Source organism: Pseudophryne corroboree, chromosome 3 (genome assembly GCF_028390025.1).
Source record: "Pseudophryne corroboree isolate aPseCor3 chromosome 3, aPseCor3.hap2, whole genome shotgun sequence".
NCBI lineage: Eukaryota > Metazoa > Chordata > Amphibia > Anura > Myobatrachidae > Pseudophryne > Pseudophryne corroboree.
This window is the reverse complement of record NC_086446.1, coordinates 803,964,387-803,987,856: the sequence shown is the minus strand read 5'-3', so window position 1 is coordinate 803,987,856 and position 23,470 is coordinate 803,964,387. Positions and strand designations below refer to the sequence as shown.

Here is a 23,470-nt window from a genome sequence, read left to right as displayed (position 1 = left end):
CCCTAGTAATAATCTTCTCTCTGTAGCAGGGTATACACTAGGGGGGTAATTCAGATTGCATCGCTGCAGCCTACCAGAGCGGTCCGTCTACAGAGAGGATGGAACATACCGGTATTACACACATATTACACATGCCCTATGCGTCTCCCCTAGTAATAATCTTCTCTCTGTAGCTGGGTATACACTAGGGGGGTAATTCAGATTGCATCGCTGCAGCCTACCAGAGCGGTCCGTCTATGGAGAGGATGGAACATACCGGTATTATACACATACTGTATTACACATGCCGTATGCTTCTCCCCCAGTAATAATCTTCTCTCTGTAGCTGGGTATACACTAGGGGGGTAATTCAGATTGCATCGCTGCAGCCTACCAGAGCGGTGCGTCTACAGAGAGGATGGAACATACCGGTATTACACACATATTACACATGCAGTATGCTTCTCCCCCAGTAATAATCTTCTCTCTGTAGCTGGGTATACACTAGGGGGGTAATTCAGATTGTATCGCTGCAGCCTACCAGAGCGGTCCGTCTACAGAGAGGATGGAACATACCGGTATTACACACATATTACACATGCCCTATGCGTCTCCCCTAGTAATAATCTTCTCTCTGTAGCAGGGTATACACTAGGGGGGTAATTCAGATTGCATCGCTGCAGCCTACCAGAGCGGTCCGTCTACAGAGAGGATGGAACATACCGGTATTACACACATATTACACATGCCCTATGCGTCTCCCCTAGTAATAATCTTCTCTCTGTAGCAGGGTATACACTAGGGGGGTAATTCAGATTGCATCGCTGCAGCCTACCAGAGCGGTCCGTCTACAGAGAGGATGGAACATACCGGTATTACACACATATTACACATGCCGTATGCGTCTCCCCTAGTAATAATCTTCTCTCTGTAGCAGGGTATACACTAGGGGGGTAATTCAGATTGCATCGCTGCAGCCTACCAGAGCGGTCCATCTACAGAGAGGATGGAACATACCGGTATTACACACATATTACACATGCCCTATGCGTCTCCCCTAGTAATAATCCTCTCTCTGTAGCTGGGTATACACTAGGGGGGTAATTCAGATTGCATCGCTGCAGCCTACCAGAGCGGTCCGTCTATGGAGAGGATGGAACATACCGGTATTACACACATATTACACATGCCCTATGCGTCTCCCCTAGTAATAATCTTCTCTCTGTAGCAGGGTATACACTAGGGGGGTAATTCAGATTGTATCGCTGCAGCCTACCAGAGCGGTCCGTCTACAGAGAGGATGGAACATACCGGTATTACACACATATTACACATGCCCTATGCGTCTCCCCTAGTAATAATCTTCTCTCTGTAGCAGGGTATACACTAGGGGGGTAATTCAGATTGCATCGCTGCAGCCTACCAGAGCGGTCCGTCTACAGAGAGGATGGAATATACCGGTATTACACACATATTACACATGCCCTATGCGTCTCCCCTAGTAATAATCTTCTCTCTGTAGCTGGGTATACACTAGGGGGGTAATTGGATGATATATTGTTCCATTGTGGATCGGCCACACTATTCAGTGTTTACCCGCGATCGCACGCTTCCATGGGTCGTTCCCCTGGGTCATCCTGACGGGCGTGCTGCATGTTCAACGAGGTGACCCAGAGAACAACAGCATGCATTTAAAATGTGATGGGCAATGATACTTCACGCTGTCGTTCACTGCGTCGTACAGTGTGTATGGGTGTGTCGTGCCGTCGCTGGGTACACACACCTTGTTTAGTGTGCACACTGGTGTGTTGCTGGACTCTGTGATCTCTGCAGAGCACATTCCGGAACACTAATATTACCATCCATTTCCGTGTGTGGGGTGTAACATGTACCTGCAGGTGTCTTACAGACTGAGCCAAAATTCTTGAGAATGCCAACTATCAATTCACTATGATCCGCTGATAAAGTGCCTCATGCCTCATGGTGTCTCTGCGTTCTAGTGTTACTGACTCATCGCACAGAATCGCTGTCTCCATGTTGTTCCATGTGTGCACCTCCTTTTAGCTCACATTTGCAATAAGCCTCTCCCAACGCATAGAAACTCCTGAATAATGGCCCTCATTCCGAGTTGATCGCTCACTAGCTGCTTTTAGCAGCAGTGCACACGCTAGGACGCCGCCCTCTGTGAGTGTATCTTAGCTTAGCAGAAGTGCAAACGAAAGGTTAGCAGAACTGCTTGTAAAAATTTTCATGCAGTTTCCAGTGGCGCACCCAGGGGGGGTTTCCGAGCACCCAGAAACCCCCCTCCACCAACATTTTTTTTTTTTTTTTTGCTGCATGAGTATTATTAATGGCTGTCTAGCGTCCTCTGCAGCTTGCTGTCTTCCTGGTGGCACTTGTAAGTGCTTAATAAAAGTTTACTTTATTTTAAGTATAGTACATACAGTATATATCCATGTGCATGCATATATATACACATGTATATACATACATACATATATACACACACACACATATGATATATATACATGTGTATATATACGTGTACTGTGTGTGTGTGTGTATATATATATATATATATATATATATATATTCCAAAACCCCGGCACTCACTCAATCCGTGCCCTCCACAGGCCAGCTGGCCATACATACAAAGCTCAATTAGAGGCGGCACTCAGTGACTTTTCAAATATCAAAAGCGTGTATTGTGGTACATCAACGTTTCGGGGACCCCCGTCCCCTTCATCAGGATCATCCTGATGAAGGGGACAGGGGTCCCCGAAACGTTGATGTACCACAATACACGCTTTTGATATTTGAAAAGTCACCGAGTGCCGCCTCTTATTGAGCTTTATATATATATATATATATATATATATATATATCCAATGAATCCACACTCACTGCTGCAAATGACATCATGGGCAGTGCTCCATAAAGGGCTCTCAAATAGTCCAAAATATATCCAAGAAGAGTACAGGCACTCACCACTTCCCTGATGATAATGAATTTATTATACCTCACAGGTGTATCTCACATAGAGATGAACGACAGCATGTCAGCAAAAATGTCGACATTTCGGCTCCATCCGAGCCTTTGTCAAGACAGACAAAATCACATCAGGTTAACACCCAGCAGCCTGATGTGATTTTGTCTGTCTTGACAAAAACGCTCAGTTACCACCTAGAAACACCCACTTCCTGTCAATCACTCACCGATCAACAGAGCGACAGAAAAGCGTCTCACGACCTTGTGTAAAACTGCATAGTTTTGTGTGAAAGTACTTCGCGCGTTCATACTGCAGCCTGTACGCATGCGCAGAAGTGCCGCTTTTTCACCTAATCGCCGCGCTGCGACCGAAAGCAGCTAGCGATCAACTCGGAATGAGGGCCAATGTCTGCAAAGCTGCCCTATAAATCATGTAAGGGTTATACAGCAAGACACGGTCATGTTCTTATCATTTGATAAATCCACTGGACAAAAGTCAAAACGCATCAGGAACGGTCAATTTCCAGAGGATTTTATTGAGAGGTGCTTGTCGGGACTGGGGTCTTTTGTGTTCCCGGCTGTGACACTGGTGGAAGCTTTGATGGAGGAAGCTCGGAGACTTGAAGAAATTCTTGCGCATGAGCAGGAAGAGGAGACAGGTTAGTACCGGAGTGCTGACGAATACCCAGAGCAGAGGCGCGGAGTCTAACACGCCGGGACTCCCGCAAGGGAGTTTAGACTTAGCTGCATGCGGCGTGCAGGTTGCGGCCCTGTGTCTGGGTTTCCCGGTACTGGACCAGAATAACTTAGATGAAGGAACAGGAAAGAGTAGGAGAGGCTCTGATTGTAAACAGGACTGGAGCTAAATGTACAGATATCGAACTGGAATTAAAAGTAGAGCTATAGGGCTGGAACCAAAGGATACAGGATCAGCGGGCTGTAACCAAAGGTGCTTCATATATCAGGCTGGAACCAGTGATGCTTCTAATATCGGGCTGCAACCAATGATGTTTCTAATATCGGTCTGGAACCAATGACACCGGATAATTGGGCTGGAACCGATGGTGCTTCTTATATCGGTCTAGAACCGATGGTGCTTATATCGGTCTTGAACAGATGATGCTTCTAATATCGGGATTGAACCGATGACATAGGATTTTTGGTCTGGAACCGATGGTGCTTCTTAGATCGGGCTGGAACCTATGATGTGACTATCAGACTGGAACCGATGAAGTGACTATTGGACTGGAATCGATGATGTGACTATCGGACCGGAACAGATGAAGTGACTATTGGACTGGAATCGATGATGTGACCAATGGACTGGAATTGATGATGTGACTATCGGACTGGAACAGATGATGTGACTATCGGACTGGAACAGATGATGTGACTATCGGACTGGAACCAATGAAGTGACTATCGGACTAGAACCGATGAAGTGACTATCGGCCTGGAACCGATGAAGTGACTATTGGACTGGAATTGATGATGTGACTGTCGGACTGGAACCGATGAAGTGACTATTGACCTGGAACCGATGATGTGACTATCGGACCGGAACAGATGAAGTGACTATTGGACTGGAATCGATGATGTGACCAATGGACTGGAATTGATGATGTGACTATCGGACTGGAACAGATGATGTGACTATCGGACTGGAACAGATGATGTGACTATCGGACTGGAACCAATGAAGTGACTATCGGACTAGAACCGATGAAGTGACTATCGGCCTGGAACCGATGAAGTGACTATTGGACTGGAATCGATGATGTGACTGTCGGACTGGAACCGATGAAGTGACTATTGACCTGGAACCGATGATGTGACTATCGGACCGGAACAGATGAAGTGACTATTGGACTGGAATCGATGATGTGACTAATGGACTGGAACCGATGAAGTGACTATCGGCCTGGAACCGATGAAGTGACTATCGGACTGGAACAGATTAAGTGACTGTTGGACTGGGACAGATGAAGTGACTATTGGACTGTAACCGATGAAGTGACTATTGGACTGTAACCGATGAAGTGACTATCGGGCTGGAACCGATGATGTTACTATCGGACTGGAACCGATGAATTGACTAACGTCCTGGAACCGATGAAATGTCTCCAAGCAGAGCTGGCATCAACAGAAGTACTTGAGTCAGTCTGGAACTGACACTACTTTGCTCTAAGCTGGAATCAGCAATTGTTACTGAAGCATACCTCCCAACTTTTCTCTCTTCCAGGGAGGGACATCATCACGCGTTGAAGGCGTGCAGCCAAAATTATGGGGCGTAGGGGGCTATCGGCTAGTGGGCGTGGCCTCATGGCAAGTGTCGTGATCGCAAGCCCCCCCCCCCCGTTTTAATTATCATGGGAGCATGAAGAGGGCTCAGTGAGCTGCTGGCCATGCCCCCTGTCCCTCTCTGCCAGGGAATAAATGCAGTGCGCATGCGCACATCATCTATTTACCGCTGCTCTACCCAGAGCAGCAAGCAACGAGGGGGGGGGGGAATCTCCCAACTGCCCCTCCTCCACCACGGAACACTGCAACCCGCATGTGGGACAGACTGTGAAAAACTGAACTGTTCCGCCAAAATCAGGACAGTTGGGAGGTATGCTAAAGTCAGGCTGGAACTGACAAGGAATACAGACTGTGGACAAAGTACTGGAGACAGACGTCAGAAGTCTGGAGCCCGGGACGTAGCTCTGTGATTAACGTTGTTCAAAGCACTTGCTGCCTGTCTGTGAAATCCTTATATCCCTCCTGGAGAGCGGTGATTGGAGGATCTGGTCAGATGACTACTGCTAGGCTAGGGATTGGTAGAGCAGACAACAGGAGCAGATTGGTGTGCAGAGTCAGGTGACTGCTGCAGAGTCTGTGGTTGGGGAATCAGCGGTCAGCTGATTGCAAGTGTCATGGTGGCACCCATGTCTGAGTTTTGGAGGGAACTCTGGAGTGGTGCTGAGGAGTGAGCAGAGCACTGTGGAGAGCTGGAGCTGGAATTAGCATGCCATGATGGGCTCGCTGTGCAGGGATAACATGGACAGACCTCACTGCTGGATTCAAAGCTGTACATATTACTCACACAGGAGACTAATCAGAGGATTCAGCAGGCGGCAACACAGACTGCGGCTTGTAAGCTGAGCAGACCTGACAGACAAGGGATCCGGGATATGCTTGGTACTAGTGAGCTGGGCTAAACCCAGCGAGCAGAACACTCCTGGAATGCAGGACTGATGGCAGAGGTACGTCACAAAACAAGAGGGATTAAGTCTGGATTTTGCTCGTCCATGTCTGGATCTGGAACTACTTTCTGTAAGGCAGTGGATGATTATGCCATTGATTATTAAATGATGTCGTTTGCGGGCGAAGCTGTTCCGCATTCACTTCTAGGATAGCATTGATGTCAGGGGTCAATTTAAAGCTGCACAAATATGAAGAGCGAGACACGCGGCTTTACTATAAGTGACACTTTATGTTCTGATATCCTCCTGTTTTGCAGGAGACATTACTATGTTTTATGAACTCTGCTAAATATTAACTGTTACTGATCCTCGTGCCACACAACATACACCAACAATGTTCCCCTCACAGCTAATCAGATAGAACGTATATCGCAACAGCGTCCATTTTGGGGGGCACCTATCAGCTGAATGGACACATTCACATCTAATGAATAATGAAGCATTGATAATAGGGATGGCCATCGAGAATCATCGATGGTTTACGGCCGATGTCGTATAGTTTTGCCATCGATGGGAGAGAACCAGATGGTTTCTCTCCATCGATGGCTTTGCCTAAACACATAGTTTTTCTTTTTTTCTTTTTTAAGATGCTGGGAGATGGAGCATAGCTCCACCCCCAGCACCCGTGACGCCCTGCCCCCGGTCTGTGATTGGCCAGCGGGTCATTCACAGAACTAACAGGGATGGCCATCGATGAGTGAAACCATCGATGGTCTCCCATAGCATAGTTAGTGACCATCGATGATCACTCACAGTTTCACCATCGATGGAAACCACCAATGGCGAACACACCGATGGCCATCCCTAATTGATAATGAATACTGCTTTAGCAGAGTGCAGTGTAATACTGTACACGTGACGTGACCTGGCGATATTAGTGCGCTGGTAGAGCGTTGATCTGAGTACATGCACTGGTGCACATTAATAGCGGTGAGCCCCCACTTGCTGCCAGCTATACAGGATGATCCCCATATCCGAAAATCCCAGATCCAAAATATTCAGAAATCCATCATTTATTTGGAGACAGAGACACATTCTGATGGCTCAGTATATACAAACATTGGGGGTGATTCAGATCTGATCGTAGATGTGCTAAAAATATCACATCTGCGATCAGTTTCTCTGACATGCGGGGGGAATCCCAGCACAGGGCTAGTCCGCTCCGCATGTCAGGCTCTGCCTCCCCGCACACAGGTGCTTTCACACCCACGAAGTAGCTCCCTGGCTGCGCTGACAGGTGGCTACCTACCACGTTCCGAGTCGCAACGCCTGCGGCCTGCACCAGCAACTTTCCGGACACTCCTGCGTTGTCCGGGCCGCACCCCACCAACAGTGTTCTAGCACCGTTGGCACGCCCCCTCCTGCCCCGCGACCACCTCTGCTTTCGCATCTCACTGGGTGCGCACGCGCAGTGCAGCCGCTGCGTGTGCGCTCTAAACAGTGGGCATCAGGCTACGATTTAGCACATCTACCATCAGATGTGAATTACCCCCAGTGTCCTCTGTCCACCTACAGCTCACTGTCCTGAGCTCAGGGCTGAAGTAAGTGGGGCACCGCTGGTATTCCTGTATGACAGAGCATAGCCGGCTCCCATTCTGCATGTGTGTGTCCTGCAAACTTCCCAGGCCCCACTGTCTGTCCCCTTTCCTTGTCTGTATGTCAGTGCCCGTCACCTCTACACAGCGTCCTCACCATGGCGGTCACGCTGTGACACAGAGGCTTTTCCCTCTTCTCCTCCGTCCTCCTCCACCAGTACCACCCATACCATCTCTTCTTCTGGCAGATTTTCAGCGTCACATTTCCTGGGACGGATTCTCCGAATGTGTATCTGATAATAGATGGAATCAGACGATTATTAGGGTAAGCAAACAATTTGGCAGTTGCTCAATCATACCTGAAGATAATTATATATCAGGTGCTGGAAGGGGGAGGGGTCACAGACAAACAACAGACAGAGAGGTGGGGGGTGCAAATCCCCACCCCTAAATTCCCTTCCGCACACTGAAAATTACCTGTAACCATCCCTGAACCTATCTGGTAATAAAATTCAGAGAATTAGTTACAAATGTTTGCAAACACATGTTTAGCTGCTGGCCACGTCACGGCTTCTCCGATACAGCAGTCCTAACCTACATAATAGCAGTGCCCACATAGGGCCATGTAATTTGTCACAGTAGGCTGCTTGTGTGCAAGAGGCATTGAATGGGAGCAGCATTTGGAAGGCATGCTGTTCCTTGTAGTGCCAATGGGAGATCCTGGGGGTGGCTCCTGGGTAAGTTAGCTCTCTGTCTGGAAGTGTTTTAGTAATAGCCTTTATCATGAGGCCTACTGTGACAAATTACATGGCCCTATGTGGGCACTGCTATTATGTAGGTTAGGACTGCTGTATCGGAGAAGCCAGCAGCTAAACATGTGTTTGCAAACATTTGTGACGAATTCTCTGAATTTTATTACCAGATAGGTTCAGGGATGGTTACAGGTAATTTTCAGTGTGCGGAAGGGAATTTAGGGGTGGGGATTTGCACCCCCCTCCTCTCTGTCTGTTGTTTATTAGGGTAACACAGGAATTCTGCTCATCGTCACTTCATAGCCAGGACTCACTTGCCAGACACCGACACGGAGACAGCGTCATCCAGGACTGAGATCTGTGCTGGGCCCTCTATCGTCACTTCAAACTTTGGGAGCACTGGGTAAGAGAGAGAGAGAGAGAGACAGACAGAGAGAGAGAGAGGTCACAGCGGATGGGAAGAGGTCAGACACTCCGGCACTGGGGTACTGGACCAGTTGTGCATACAAGGATCACGCTTATAAAACAGTTTATTATTAACAGAGATAGGAGGGGACAGTCCTACAAATTACTTATCAAAAATCTAAATGACAATCTAGCAAATGATAATGCACGTGTATCTCACCGTGTTGGGGGTAGGTGCGGTCACATCAGTATCTCCCAATAAACAAAGTAATAATACAATAAAACTGCCATTGAAGAAATGACCAGACAGGAGATGTGGGGGCTACTGAGTTTAATATCGCCCTAATCCACAATTTTCCTGGAATATTCTTCAACAATATTATCTACAGTTCTTTAGCCGCTCACGGATGTTCTCATACGAAAAAGTATTACAGTATGTCTCCGTGAGTTCATTATAAAGCATCGCACAATGGAAAATAAGCCCCTTTGCGTGACCTTGAAAACGTAGATCCATTTCTTCTACAGGGTCCATGATCTCCACAGAGTCAACCTTGGATATGGCTGGTGGAGACCAGGATTGGTACAGAACAATAAAGCTATGGAGCCTCCCAGGATGCACTGGGCTCCTCTCCCCTCATACCCCGCCCCCATGTTCAGGCACATCAGTTATTTTTCAATTGATAATTTTTATGTTTCCTTTGAGCAATCAGTGTCTGGCAGCCTAGGGGACGCTAGCGCTGATGCTCCAACACTCCCGCCGGGCCGCGACACCACGACTGGGTAGGTGATTTCAGCAGGACCCCGGCAACACCTTCCACTAGCAGAGGCACAGGGGCACCCAGAACTGCATCCGGATTACTGAGGGACAGGCAAGGGTAGTTCCCACTTATGGAACCAGCGTACAGCACAGTCCATTATGCCGCCGGTCCCGGGAGACGGCCGCCGGTGCCGATGTGCTCCCGGACCATTCAGTGTTATCGCAACCGCACTAGAACACCAGGGCAGAAATGTACACTGGCATTGGGAACCCTTGTTGGCTGGAGAACTGGTGGTGATAGTCAGCACAGGGGAGGTCAGCGCTTCCCCAGCGGCCCCTCCCCCAGCCCAGGGTGCAGTACCACAGCGGTCTTCCCGCCCTGGGGGTAAATTTACTAAGATGGGAGGTCTATTTAAGATGTGATGTTGCTCATAGCAACCAATCAGATTCTACTTCTCATTTATCTAGCACCTTCTAGAAGATATCTGAAATCTGATTGGTTGCTATGGGCAACATCTCGTCTTAAATAGAACTCCCATCTTAGTAAATTTACCCCATGGTCTGCTCCTCCCTCATCTTTCTCCACAGAGAGACGCTGGGCAGCCATTCTCTGACCTCTGCAGGAGCGGTGGCCAGAATCTCTCTGTATACCTCTATCACACAGCAGGTTATACACATTCCGCTGCATCCTACCAAGCCTCTTCCACAGAGCAGGGTAGTAGATATCAGTGCCCATTGCAGTTACATTGTATACTCTGCATTGTATGTGACGTATGCTAGTGATTCTTGGTTTTCACTCTTTCACTGTACATTATAATTACTTTCCTTTTTTTCTCTCTCTCAACCTTTGAAAACTGGTGTGTATTGGGTTTAATTTGCCACACTACTGTATATTGTGTATTGTCTGTGCACATAGGGCCTAATTCAAAGTTGATTACAAAAGCAAAATCTTCCTCTAATGTGCAAAACCATGCTGCAGTGCAGGTGGGGCAGATGTAACATGTGCAGAGAGAGTTAGATTTGGGTGGGTTTGGGAGAGCCTATGTTTGGGAAGACCTGACCGGTCTTCCCAAACATAGGCTCTCACTACTGTAGAGATGTGCCCTGTGGGCACATCTGTGGTGGTGTCCCTAGCTGGGGACAGCGCTGGGGCAGCTTGTCTGTCCCCAGCGCTGGGTGCGTGGCGGCGGGTGTCCGGTGCAGGGATTACCCTTTTCCCTGCACCGGACCAGAGGCTTTTGAATCTTGGCGCCCTCCGGGAACCAATCGCGGCTCCCGGAGCGGCAGCCAATCAGAGAGGGACGCGGCGAGCCAATCGGCGCTCGCCGCGTCATAGGCCCCGCCCCCGGCGTCTGACGTCAGACGCCGGGCGGGAGCCGAAGAGACCGCGCGCGCGGGAGAGCGCGAAGAAAGAAGACGGGCGGGAGAAGAAGAAAGTAGACGCCGCGCGGAGGAGCCAGAAGAAGTCGTCGCGGTCGGAGTTCGGGTGGCCGCGGAAGAGGCCTGAAGACGTCCGGCGGCAGGAGGATGTCCAGCGGCGGCTGGACGCGGCGAGGCGACGGCGGCGCCGCTGGCCAGGACGGGCCAGCGGCCGAAGAGGGCACCGAAGATCCCTGGAGCAGGTGAGGCCTCAGTGAGGCAACTTCACCCCCTCCCCTCTTCCTCCCTCGACCACCAGGGACGGGCATTAGGCCCGAGGGCACAATTCAGGCACTAGGCCTGTTGCGCAGATAGGAGGTTTGGGGGCCAATATTTGATTAGGTGGTTTGGGCATTAGGCCCAAGCCACCCTATCCCTGTGCGCAGTTAGGCGGGCACTAGGCCCGGGGGCAAATCAGGCAATAGGCCTGTGGGCGTTAGAGGGCGTTAGGCCCTAGTGTATTTTTGGCCATTAGGGATACGATAAGGTGACCTTGGGCACAAGGCCCAGGTCACCCAACGGGCAGCATGTTAGGCGGGCGCTAGGCCCGTGGGCGAAGTCAGGCCTCCGGCCTGTGTGCAGTTAGGGGGCGCTAGGCCCAGTGAATAAGAGCCCCCGAGGTGAGTACAGGTGGCCCTGGGCACTAGGCCCAGGCCACACCGAGGTATTTAGGAAGGCAGAGCTGAGGCCCACATGAGGGAAGGCACAGGAGGTGGGTAGGCCGTGCGGTGCCCACCCCCTTCCAGCGGCAGGTAGGGATTAAAAAGGGACAGCACCGTTTTATATTGTATTTCCGATGTGTGTTGTTACCGTGCAGGGCGAATTGCTTTTATAATGTTTGTGTGCATAGTTATGTCGCACCACACCCACAGAGCTAGTTTGAGGGCTCTGCCGTTATAGTTAGTATAAGGTGTGACACTAGGTCTAGTTAGGCCCTGCACGGCTGTTTCTTTCTTTTGCCTCCTTACAGGGACCTGTACTGGAGAAGATCGGAGTACCGGAGTGTAAGACGGTGAGTAACCACGGTCTGAGTGTTTGGTTGTGTTCCTTTCTATCTCCCTTCCTTCAGGGCAACGGTGAGCCTTGCACGGCTGTGCAAGGCGGAGTTTCCACCTGGTGCGCAAGTGCCGATAGGTGAAATTCGGGCTCTGAGGCGGACGCCGGTGATGACCCCCACCTAGCCCGAAAGCACTATTTTTCTAAGAGGTCGGAGGGCGTTTCGGTCCACAGGTAGGAGGACGGCACTCAGCAATCTCTTTCCTCCTAGGTCGTCGTGTCCGGGTCCGACGGAAGAGTTGCCAGGTCCGTTGAAGGTTCCGGTACCTGAAGGTGAGAGAGAGCGGCGCCTGGTGAGTACAGAGTCTACACCTGCACGGCAGCAGGCACCACCACCACACCGCAGCCGCACCTCTCACACCTGGCGTAGTCGGTAGGATAAAAGAGACCGGATCACGGACACGATGTGGAACGCCACCAAGAAGACCTCCCTGCGGACGGCTCCGGAGAAGACTCACCCCCGGATGTGTGCGGACCAGAGCGACTGGGTGACGGTGTCTGGGGCAGACATCCTGAAGATGGTGCAGCGGTCGGTCCAGCGTGGAAAAGAAGAGCGCCGGGAGAAGGGGCGCAAGAAAGCCGCTGTGACGCCCTGCAAGAGATGTCGGCAAACAGGGCACTTTGCCAGCGAGTGCACTTGGCGAGAGACGTCCCCAAAGAAGGTGGTCCAGGAAGCGGACCGAAGACGTCAGAAGGGCCAAGCGAAGAAGGAGTCCTGGTGTTTGCTCTGCGGAAACTACGGGCATGAGCACAACAGTTGTCCCTGGGACGAAGAGTTGAGCGAAGACGAGGTTGATTCCCGGTGTGAAAGCTGTGGAGATCCCCGACATCGGCTCCTGGAATGTCCATGGACTGAAGACAGGACGGACTACGAGGCCACGGTGAAGCAGATGACGGAGTCTCGTCATCAGCTTTGGGACCGGGTGGCTGCAGAGCCTGTGTGTGCGCTCTGCGAGGCGAGAGGACATGCGCTTCCCGATTGTCCGTGGAATGAAGACCGGATGATTGCGGATGGTCGCGCCCAGAGATGGGAGGAGGAAACCAGGGAAATGGAGCGGAAGACCCTGCTTGAAGGTAGTTCGCAGGTACCCATTTCCTCTGAGCCGGAACCAACGGGTGAAGATTCCCCAGTGAAGGAGGTGGACCAGGAACCCGTCTTGGAGAAGGCGGCAGTGGCCCTCCCTTGTTGGAAGTGTCGGCGACCAGGACATGCGGCCAGTGAGTGCCCCTGGGAAGATGCTGCGGACCTACTCTGTCCCAAGAAAGTGACCCCAGTAAAGCAGAATCCTTTCCCGCATGAGGCGGAGGTGGACGACTGGGAGGTGAAGAGACCGCGCTGCGAAGAAAAGCGTGAAGACCCAGTGACGGAGATGTCCGGAATCTCCCCGCGATGGAACCGTCCACGACCAGGACGTGCGGAACAGGAGTGTCCTGGGTACCAAGAGATGTCAGCGGAAACGAAGGAGTACGCTGAGGAAGTAAAGAATCCAGCGGAAGCGAAGGAGTACGCTGAGGAAGCAGAGGTGCCAGCGGAAGCGAAGAAGTACGCTGAGGAGGAAAGTAATACCCCAGTCCAGATATCTGAGGAGGACTCGGACTACGGTGAGCTGTCCGCCGACGAATCCCTCCCAGAACAGATGGAGGACGACTCTGGCATCGGAAGCGCCGACGAGAGTGACTGGCAGGATCGGGTGGAGTCATGCTCCCAGTTGAATGCCCTCCGTGAAGAAGAGGAGATAGTCCTGGAGCAAGAGTACCTGCCGGGAGTGCCGAAATGGACGGATGTACGGGGACAGGATCGTGATGCCGTGGGAGGACCCGTTCCAGAGGAAGACACAGGACCTTTGGAGATGCCCCACGAGGAAATGCAACATATGGTGGCTGTTGCCCGGGAGGAAACGGATGCCCCGGAGGATTCCGCTGTTGGGTGGTGGTCGATACCACACCCGGAAGACAGGGACAAAGCCACAGACGATAACGGAGGTCAAGAGTGGGTGACTGTTGTCCCCGTGGAAGAAGATTCCCCTTGGTGGCCAACGTCGAGCGACCGTGAGGAGATGCCACTCCCCCAGAGGATCCGCCGATGGAGGTCAGGACGTAAGAGGAACCCGGAGCTGGAGGTGGAAGGATGTGGGGTCACAGCCTGTCCGGGCTGGACCCTCGAACACAACCTCGCCGAAGGGACCTCGGAATTCCCTGACCCGCGGACAATGGACGTCGTGAGGAACTTTGTAGGGACTACAAAGGAAAAAGGGGGGGGAAATGTAGAGATGTGCCCTGTGGGCACATCTGTGGTGGTGTCCCTAGCTGGGGACAGCGCTGGGGCAGCTTGTCTGTCCCCAGCGCTGGGTGCGTGGCGGCGGGTGTCCGGTGCAGGGATTACCCTTTTCCCTGCACCGGACCAGAGGCTTTTGAATCTTGGCGCCCTCCGGGAGCCAATCGCGGCTCCCGGAGCGGCAGCCAATCAGAGAGGGACGCGGCGAGCCAATCGGCGCTCGCCGCGTCATAGGCCCCGCCCCCGGCGTCTGACGTCAGACGCCGGGCGGGAGCCGAAGAGACCGCGCGCGCGGGAGAGCGCGAAGAAAGAAGACGGGCGGGAGAAGAAGAAAGAAGACGCCGCGCGGAGGAGCCAGAAGAAGTCGTCGCGGTCGGAGTTCGGGTGGCCGCGGAAGAGGCCTGAAGACGTCCGGCGGCAGGAGGATGTCCAGCGGCGGCTGGATGCGGCGAGGCGACGGCGGCGCCGCTGGCCAGGACGGGCCAGCGGCCGAAGAGGGCACCGAAGATCCCTGGAGCAGGTGAGGCCTCAGTGAGGCAACTTCACCCCCTCCCCTCTTCCTCCCTCGACCACCAGGGACGGGCATTAGGCCCGAGGGCACAATTCAGGCACTAGGCCTGTTGCGCAGATAGGAGGTTTGGGGGCCAATATTTGATTAGGTGGTTTGGGCATTAGGCCCAAGCCACCCTATCCCTGTGCGCAGTTAGGCGGGCACTAGGCCCGGGGGCAAATCAGGCAATAGGCCTGTGGGCGTTAGAGGGCGTTAGGCCCTAGTGTATTTTTGGCCATTAGGGATACGATAAGGTGACCTTGGGCACAAGGCCCAGGTCACCCAACGGGCAGCATGTTAGGCGGGCGCTAGGCCCGTGGGCGAAGTCAGGCCTCCGGCCTGTGTGCAGTTAGGGGGCGCTAGGCCCAGTGAATAAGAGCCCCCGAGGTGAGTACAGGTGGCCCTGGGCACTAGGCCCAGGCCACCCCGAGGTATTTAGGAAGGCAGAGCTGAGGCCCACATGAGGGAAGGCACAGGAGGTGGGTAGGCCGTGCGGTGCCCACCCCCTTCCAGCGGCAGGTAGGGATTAAAAAGGGACAGCACCGTTTTATATTGTATTTCCGATGTGTGTTGTTACCGTGCAGGGCGAATTGCTTTTATAATGTTTGTGCATAGTTATGTCGCACCACACCCACAGAGCTAGTTTGAGGGCTCTGCCGTTATAGTTAGTATAAGGTGTGACACTAGGTCTAGTTAGGCCCTGCACGGCTGTTTCTTTCTTTTGCCTCCTTACAGGGACCTGTACTGGAGAAGATCGGAGTACCGGAGTGTAAGACGGTGAGTAACCACGGTCTGAGTGTTTGGTTGTGTTCCTTTCTATCTCCCTTCCTTCAGGGCAACGGTGAGCCTTGCACGGCTGTGCAAGGCGGAATTTCCACCTGGTGCGCAAGTGCCGATAGGTGAAATTCGGGCTCTGAGGCGGACGCCGGTGATGACCCCCACCTAGCCCGAAAGCACTATTTTTCTAAGAGGTCGGAGGGCGTTTCGGTCCACAGGTAGGAGGACGGCACTCAGCAATCTCTTTCCTCCTAGGTCGTCGTGTCCGGGTCCGACGGAAGAGTTGCCAGGTCCGTTGAAGGTTCCGGTACCTGAAGGTGAGAGAGAGCGGCGCCTGGTGAGTACAGAGTCTACACCTGCACGGCAGCAGGCACCACCACCACACCGCAGCCGCACCTCTCACACCTGGCGTAGTCGGTAGGATAAAAGAGACCGGATCACGGACACGATGTGGAACGCCACCAAGAAGACCTCCCTGCGGACGGCTCCGGAGAAGACTCACCCCCGGATGTGTGCGGACCAGAGCGACTGGGTGACGGTGTCTGGGGCAGACATCCTGAAGATGGTGCAGCGGTCGGTCCAGCGTGGAAAAGAAGAGCGCCGGGAGAAGGGGCGCAAGAAAGCCGCTGTGACGCCCTGCAAGAGATGTCGGCAAACAGGGCACTTTGCCAGCGAGTGCACTTGGCGAGAGACGTCCCCAAAGAAGGTGGTCCAGGAAGCGGACCGAAGACGTCAGAAGGGCCAAGCGAAGAAGGAGTCCTGGTGTTTGCTCTGCGGAAACTACGGGCATGAGCACAACAGTTGTCCCTGGGACGAAGAGTTGAGCGAAGACGAGGTTGATTCCCGGTGTGAAAGCTGTGGAGATCCCCGACATCGGCTCCTGGAATGTCCATGGACTGAAGACAGGACGGACTACGAGGCCACGGTGAAGCAGATGACGGAGTCTCGTCATCAGCTTTGGGACCGGGTGGCTGCAGAGCCTGTGTGTGCGCTCTGCGAGGCGAGAGGACATGCGCTTCCCGATTGTCCGTGGAATGAAGACCGGATGATTGCGGATGGTCGCGCCCAGAGATGGGAGGAGGAAACCAGGGAAATGGAGCGGAAGACCCTGCTTGAAGGTAGTTCGCAGGTACCCATTTCCTCTGAGCCGGAACCAACGGGTGAAGATTCCCCAGTGAAGGAGGTGGACCAGGAACCCGTCTTGGAGAAGGCGGCAGTGGCCCTCCCTTGTTGGAAGTGTCGGCGACCAGGACATGCGGCCAGTGAGTGCCCCTGGGAAGATGCTGCGGACCTACTCTGTCCCAAGAAAGTGACCCCAGTAAAGCAGAATCCTTTCCCGCATGAGGCGGAGGTGGACGACTGGGAGGTGAAGAGACCGCGCTGCGAAGAAAAGCGTGAAGACCCAGTGACGGAGATGTCCGGAATCTCCCCGCGATGGAACCGTCCACGACCAGGACGTGCGGAACAGGAGTGTCCTGGGTACCAAGAGATGTCAGCGGAAACGAAGGAGTACGCTGAGGAAGTAAAGAATCCAGCGGAAGCGAAGGAGTACGCTGAGGAAGCAGAGGTGCCAGCGGAAGCGAAGAAGTACGCTGAGGAGGAAAGTAATACCCCAGTCCAGATATCTGAGGAGGACTCGGACTACGGTGAGCTGTCCGCCGACGAATCCCTCCCAGAACAGATGGAGGACGACTCTGGCATCGGAAGCGCCGACGAGAGTGACTGGCAGGATCGGGTGGAGTCATGCTCCCAGTTGAATGCCCTCCGTGAAGAAGAGGAGATAGTCCTGGAGCAAGAGTACCTGCCGGGAGTGCCGAAATGGACGGATGTACGGGGACAGGATCGTGATGCCGTGGGAGGACCCGTTCCAGAGGAAGACACAGGACCTTTGGAGATGCCCCACGAGGAAATGCAACATATGGTGGCTGTTGCCCGGGAGGAAACGGATGCCCCGGAGGATTCCGCTGTTGGGTGGTGGTCGATACCACACCCGGAAGACAGGGACAAAGCCACAGACGATAACGGAGGTCAAGAGTGGGTGACTGTTGTCCCCGTGGAAGAAGATTCCCCTTGGTGGCCAACGTCGAGCGACCGTGAGGAGATGCCACTCCCCCAGAGGATCCGCCGATGGAGGTCAGGACGTAAGAGGAACCCGGAGCTGGAGGTGGAAGGATGTGGGGTCACAGCCTGTCCGGGCTGGACCCTCGAACACAACCTCGCCGAAGGGACCTCGGAATTCCCTGACCCGCGGACAATGGACGTCGTGAGGAACTTTGTAGGGACTACAAAGGAAAAAGGGGGGGGAAATGTAGAGATGTGCCCTGTGGGCACATCTGTGGTGGTGTCCCTAGCTGGGGACAGCGCTGGGGCAGCTTGTCTGTCCCCAGCGCTGGGTGCGTGGCGGCGGGTGTCCGGTGCAGGGATTACCCTTTTCCCTGCACCGGACCAGAGGCTTTTGAATCTTGGCGCCCTCCGGGAGCCAATCGCGGCTCCCGGAGCGGCAGCCAATCAGAGAGGGACGCGGCGAGCCAATCGGCGCTCGCCGCGTCATAGGCCTCGCCCCCGGCGTCTGACGTCAGACGCCGGGCGGGAGCCGAAGAGACCGCGCGCGCGGGAGAGCGCGAAGAAAGAAGACGGGCGGGAGAAGAAGAAAGAAGACGCCGCGCGGAGGAGCCAGAAGAAGTCGTCGCGGTCGGAGTTCGGGTGGCCGCGGAAGAGGCCTGAAGACGTCCGGCGGCAGGAGGATGTCCAGCGGCGGCTGGACGCGGCGAGGCGACGGCGGCGCCGCTGGCCAGGACGGGCCAGCGGCCGAAGAGGGCACCGAAGATCCCTGGAGCAGGTGAGGCCTCAGTGAGGCAACTTCACCCCCTCCCCTCTTCCTCCCTCGACCACCAGGGACGGGCATTAGGCCCGAGGGCACAATTCAGGCACTAGGCCTGTTGCGCAGATAGGAGGTTTGGGGGCCAATATTTGATTAGGTGGTTTGGGCATTAGGCCCAAGCCACCCTATCCCTGTGCGCAGTTAGGCGGGCACTAGGCCCGGGGGCAAATCAGGCAATAGGCCTGTGGGCGTTAGAGGGCGTTAGGCCCTAGTGTATTTTTGGCCATTAGGGATACGATAAGGTGACCTTGGGCACAAGGCCCAGGTCACCCAACGGGCAGCATGTTAGGCGGGCGCTAGGCCCGTGGGCGAAGTCAGGCCTCCGGCCTGTGTGCAGTTAGGGGGCGCTAGGCCCAGTGAATAAGAGCCCCCGAGGTGAGTACAGGTGGCCCTGGGCACTAGGCCCAGGCCACCCCGAGGTATTTAGGAAGGCAGAGCTGAGGCCCACATGAGGGAAGGCACAGGAGGTGGGTAGGCCGTGCGGTGCCCACCCCCTTCCAGCGGCAGGTAGGGATTAAAAAGGGACAGCACCGTTTTATATTGTATTTCCGATGTGTGTTGTTACCGTGCAGGGCGAATTGCTTTTATAATGTTTGTGCATAGTTATGTCGCACCACACCCACAGAGCTAGTTTGAGGGCTCTGCCGTTATAGTTAGTATAAGGTGTGACACTAGGTCTAGTTAGGCCCTGCACGGCTGTTTCTTTCTTTTGCCTCCTTACAGGGACCTGTACTGGAGAAGATCGGAGTACCGGAGTGTAAGACGGTGAGTAACCACGGTCTGAGTGTTTGGTTGTGTTCCTTTCTATCTCCCTTCCTTCAGGGCAACGGTGAGCCTTGCACGGCTGTGCAAGGCGGAATTTCCACCTGGTGCGCAAGTGCCGATAGGTGAAATTCGGGCTCTGAGGCGGACGCCGGTGATGACCCCCACCTAGCCCGAAAGCACTATTTTTCTAAGAGGTCGGAGGGCGTTTCGGTCCACAGGTAGGAGGACGGCACTCAGCAATCTCTTTCCTCCTAGGTCGTCGTGTCCGGGTCCGACGGAAGAGTTGCCAGGTCCGTTGAAGGTTCCGGTACCTGAAGGTGAGAGAGAGCGGCGCCTGGTGAGTACAGAGTCTACACCTGCACGGCAGCAGGCACCACCACCACACCGCAGCCGCACCTCTCACACCACAACAATCCATTCTGAATGCAGCTGCGAGGCTAATCTTCCTCGCCAGACGTTCATCGTCTGCAGATCCGCTCTGTCAGTCCCTCCATTGGTTACCGGTATTCTACCGTATTCAGTATAAAATACTTTTACTTACATACAAGGCTATTAACCAAAATGCATCAACATACATCTCTTCTCTCATCTCATAATATCTCCCAACCCGACCTCTCCGCTCTGCACAAGATCTACGTCTCTCATCCACATGTATTACTTGTTCACACTCAAAATTACAGGACTTTACCCGGGCTTCACCCACTCTGTGGAATGCCCTCCCACGCACAGTAAGACTCGCCTCTAGTCTCCAAACCTTTAAACGTTCCCTGAAAACTCACCTCTTCAGACAAGCCTATCAAATTCCAGACTCACCCACATAACCTTCAGTGCTTCCCTATCTAATTACATCCTCTGTACAGTACACATAACCTCACATATATTGTCTTTCTTTACTCTCACACCCTCCTGACACTTGGCCAACATTGCGGGGTGATCATATCATACAACCCATTAAGAACCTAGCAATCTGGTGGACGATTATGCAATAGGTAGCATCTATCCTTGTGTATATCAATGCCTATTTCCCTATAGAGTGTAAGCTTGCGAGCAGGGCCTTCCTACCTCTAAGTCTGTCTGTTTTTACCCAGTTTTGTTCTATTACTGTTGTTCCCCAGTTTTGTTCTATTACTGTTGTAATTACCCCTGTACTAATGGATCGTGCTTGAAAGGTGAGCGGGGGAATTCACCTCTCAAGCGCGGTCCATTAGTACAGGGGCCCCTCAGGGCTGTGTCCTCTCACCCCTGCTCTTTTTCCTATAAACAAATGACTGCACCTCAGAGGCGCAATCAATAAAGATCATCAAATTCGCCGATGACACCACCGTCATCGGCCTCATCAAGGACGGGGACGAATCGGCCTATAGACGGGAAATAGACCGGATGGCCCAGTGGTGCATCCACAATAACCTTGAGCTCAACCCCCTCAAAACTGTTGAGATGATAGTGGACTTCAGGAAGAAGTCATCTAGTGCACCTCCGCTAATGATTGCTGACAGTGTGGTATCGCTAGTGGACTCCTTCAAGTTTCTAGGGACCACAATCTCCCGGGACCTTAAATCGGGGTCCAACGCTGATGCCACTGTTGGGAAAGCGCAGCAGAGGTTGTTCTTCCTCAGGCAACTAAGGAAGCTCAACATCCCACAGAAGCTTCTGCTCCTCTTCTACTCCGCGATTGTGGAGTCGGTACTGTGCTCCTCGATACTGGTATGGTACAGCTCCACCAGCACGAGGGACAGATGCAGGCTCCAAAAGGTGGTCAGAACCGCAGAGAACATCATAGAGGCCGACCTTCCCTCAGTCCAGGACCTGTACCTGTCCAGAGCTAAAAAGCGGGCAATGAAGATAGTAAAAGACCAGCTACACCCCGGCCACAGCATGTTTAACTTGCTTCCTTCAGGCAGGCGGTACAGGGCCGTCCCTGCCGGGTCCACCAGAAGCCTCAAAAGTTTCTTTCCCCAAGCGGTCCGCCTGCTGAACTCCTGAACATTGACTGACTAGATGTACATGTAACTAACTCGTGTCCCTACGGTATTCCTATCTGTATGACTTTACTTTGAATTACGCCTATTGTCCCAAATTGTCCCTGTTGCATACTGAACTTTGCCATTTTGTGTGTGTACATTACTTACTGCTATGTCTAACAAATGTAAGGGGGCGCCCACTCTGGCCGCATGTTATACCTGTAACATGGAGGTTTTACCTCAGGATTTATCACAGGATGGTCAGTGCACAGTCCCTGTGCAGGAGTCCCCATGGGCTTCCTTCACTACTTTGTTGACAAAAATTGCTGACCATATTACTACCCCACCTGTGGCTCCCCCTAGACCTTTAGCCATTTTACAGACGGGCATAGCCCTGGGATTAGCGCCTGGCTTCTCTGAAGGTCCAGATCTCAGCTCAGGTTCCAGAAGAGACTGGCTACCTTGCTGGATGTGTGTACCTTCCTCCAGGGTAGTACTCCAGATACAGCCTCCATTCGTTCCTCCGGTAGCTCCGTGGGATCTGGCCTTGGTTCTTCAGGCCTTACAGCGGACTCCCTTTGAACCCTTGGATACGGTGGACACAAGTGGCTCACTGCTAAAACTCTTTTTCTCTTGGCTATAGCTCCAGCCAGAAACATCTCTGACTTGGGAGCTCTCTCCTGTCGCTCCCATTTTTTTATATTCCACCAGGACCAGGCAGTCCTTCGGACTAAACATGGATACCTACCTAAGGTAGTGTCTAAATTCCTTATCAATGAACCAATTGTGGTACCGTCCTTCCAGGAACCTGGTCTTTCACAAGAGGAAGCCTCGTTGGATGTGGTCCGTGCTTTCAGGATCTACGTGGACCGTACTAGTTCCATTAGGAAGATGGATTCCTTATTCATCCTCTGTGGATTCCATAAGCAGGGCTGGCCTGCCAATAAGCAAACGATGGCACATTGGCGCTGCATGACCATCTCACAGGCTTACACGCAGGCTAGTCTTCCTGTTCCAAGTACAGTCTACTCATTCTGCTCGCTCTGTGGGTCCTTTATTGGCAACGTGCCCAGGAGCATTTGCTGAACAATTGTGCAAGGCTGCTGCATGGTCTTCTGCCCACACATTTCTTAGGTTCTATGCCTTTGATGCGTTTGCCTCTCAGGATGCAAGCTTTGGCAGTCATATCCTCCTTTCAGCTTAGGAGCATTCCCTCCGTATTACAACTGCTTTAGGACATCCCAAGGTTTACCCTGTGGAGACGATGGACCCCGAAGAAGAAAATAAAGAGTTAAGGTAAAACTTACCTTTGTTAATTCTTTTTCTTCGAAGTCCATGGGATCCACAGGGCGTCCACCATGGCACACCTAGCTTCAATGGGTTACTTTTACGGTCCCCAGTTCCCTTCTCTTCTCTGTGAGAATGTGATTTACTGTGTGTACCATACTTTCTCCTTTTCTCTCTCCAGTTCCTGCTTTAGGCTTGTTAACTAAAACTGAAGTGCCTAAGCATGGGGTTGGGGTATTAGGGGAGAGGAGCCCAGTGCATCCTGGGAGGCTCACAAGCTATGCTGTTCAGTGCCAGTCCTGGTCTCCACCAGCCATACCCAAGGTTAACCCTGCGGATCCCATGGACCTCAAAGAAAAAAAAGAGTTAACGAAGGTAAGTTTTACCATAACTCTTACTTTTCACTAGAGATGAGTGGGTTCGGTTCCTCAGAATCCGAACCCCCCCGAACTTCACCCATTTTACACGGGTCCGAGGCAGCCTCCGATCTTCCCGCCTTGCTCGGTTAACCAGAGCGCGCCCGAACGTCATCATCCCGCTGTCGTATTCTCGCGAGATTCGTATTCTATATAAGGAACCGCGCGTCGCCGCCATTTTCACTCGTGCATTGGAGATGATAGGGAGAGGACGTGCAACGTTCTCTCAGTTGTGCTCAGCGTGCTGCAAATATCTGTGCTCAGTGTGCTGCAAATATCTGTGCTCAGTGTGCTTGCAAATATCTGTGCTCAGTGTGCTGAAAATATCTACGTTCTCTGCCTGAAAAACGCTCCATATCTGTGCTCAGTGTGCTGAAAATATCTGTGCTCAGTGTGCTTTATTGTGGGGACTGGGGACCACC

General features: G+C 52.8%; 1 protein-coding gene across 1 annotated transcript in view; it reads right to left on the bottom strand.

Annotated features, from left to right (window-relative positions):
* Positions 1 to 23,470, bottom strand: part of LOC135057451 (alpha-2-macroglobulin-like protein 1) — a 275,363-nt gene that overhangs the window by 191,613 nt on the left and 60,280 nt on the right. Inside the window, exons 8-9 of the mRNA XM_063963344.1 lie at positions 8,814 to 8,898; positions 7,905 to 8,040 (exon numbers count right to left, since the gene is read on the bottom strand). Of these exons, the coding sequence (XP_063819414.1) occupies positions 7,905 to 8,040; positions 8,814 to 8,898 (221 nt within the window). The remainder of the gene's footprint in view (positions 1 to 7,904; positions 8,041 to 8,813; positions 8,899 to 23,470) is intronic.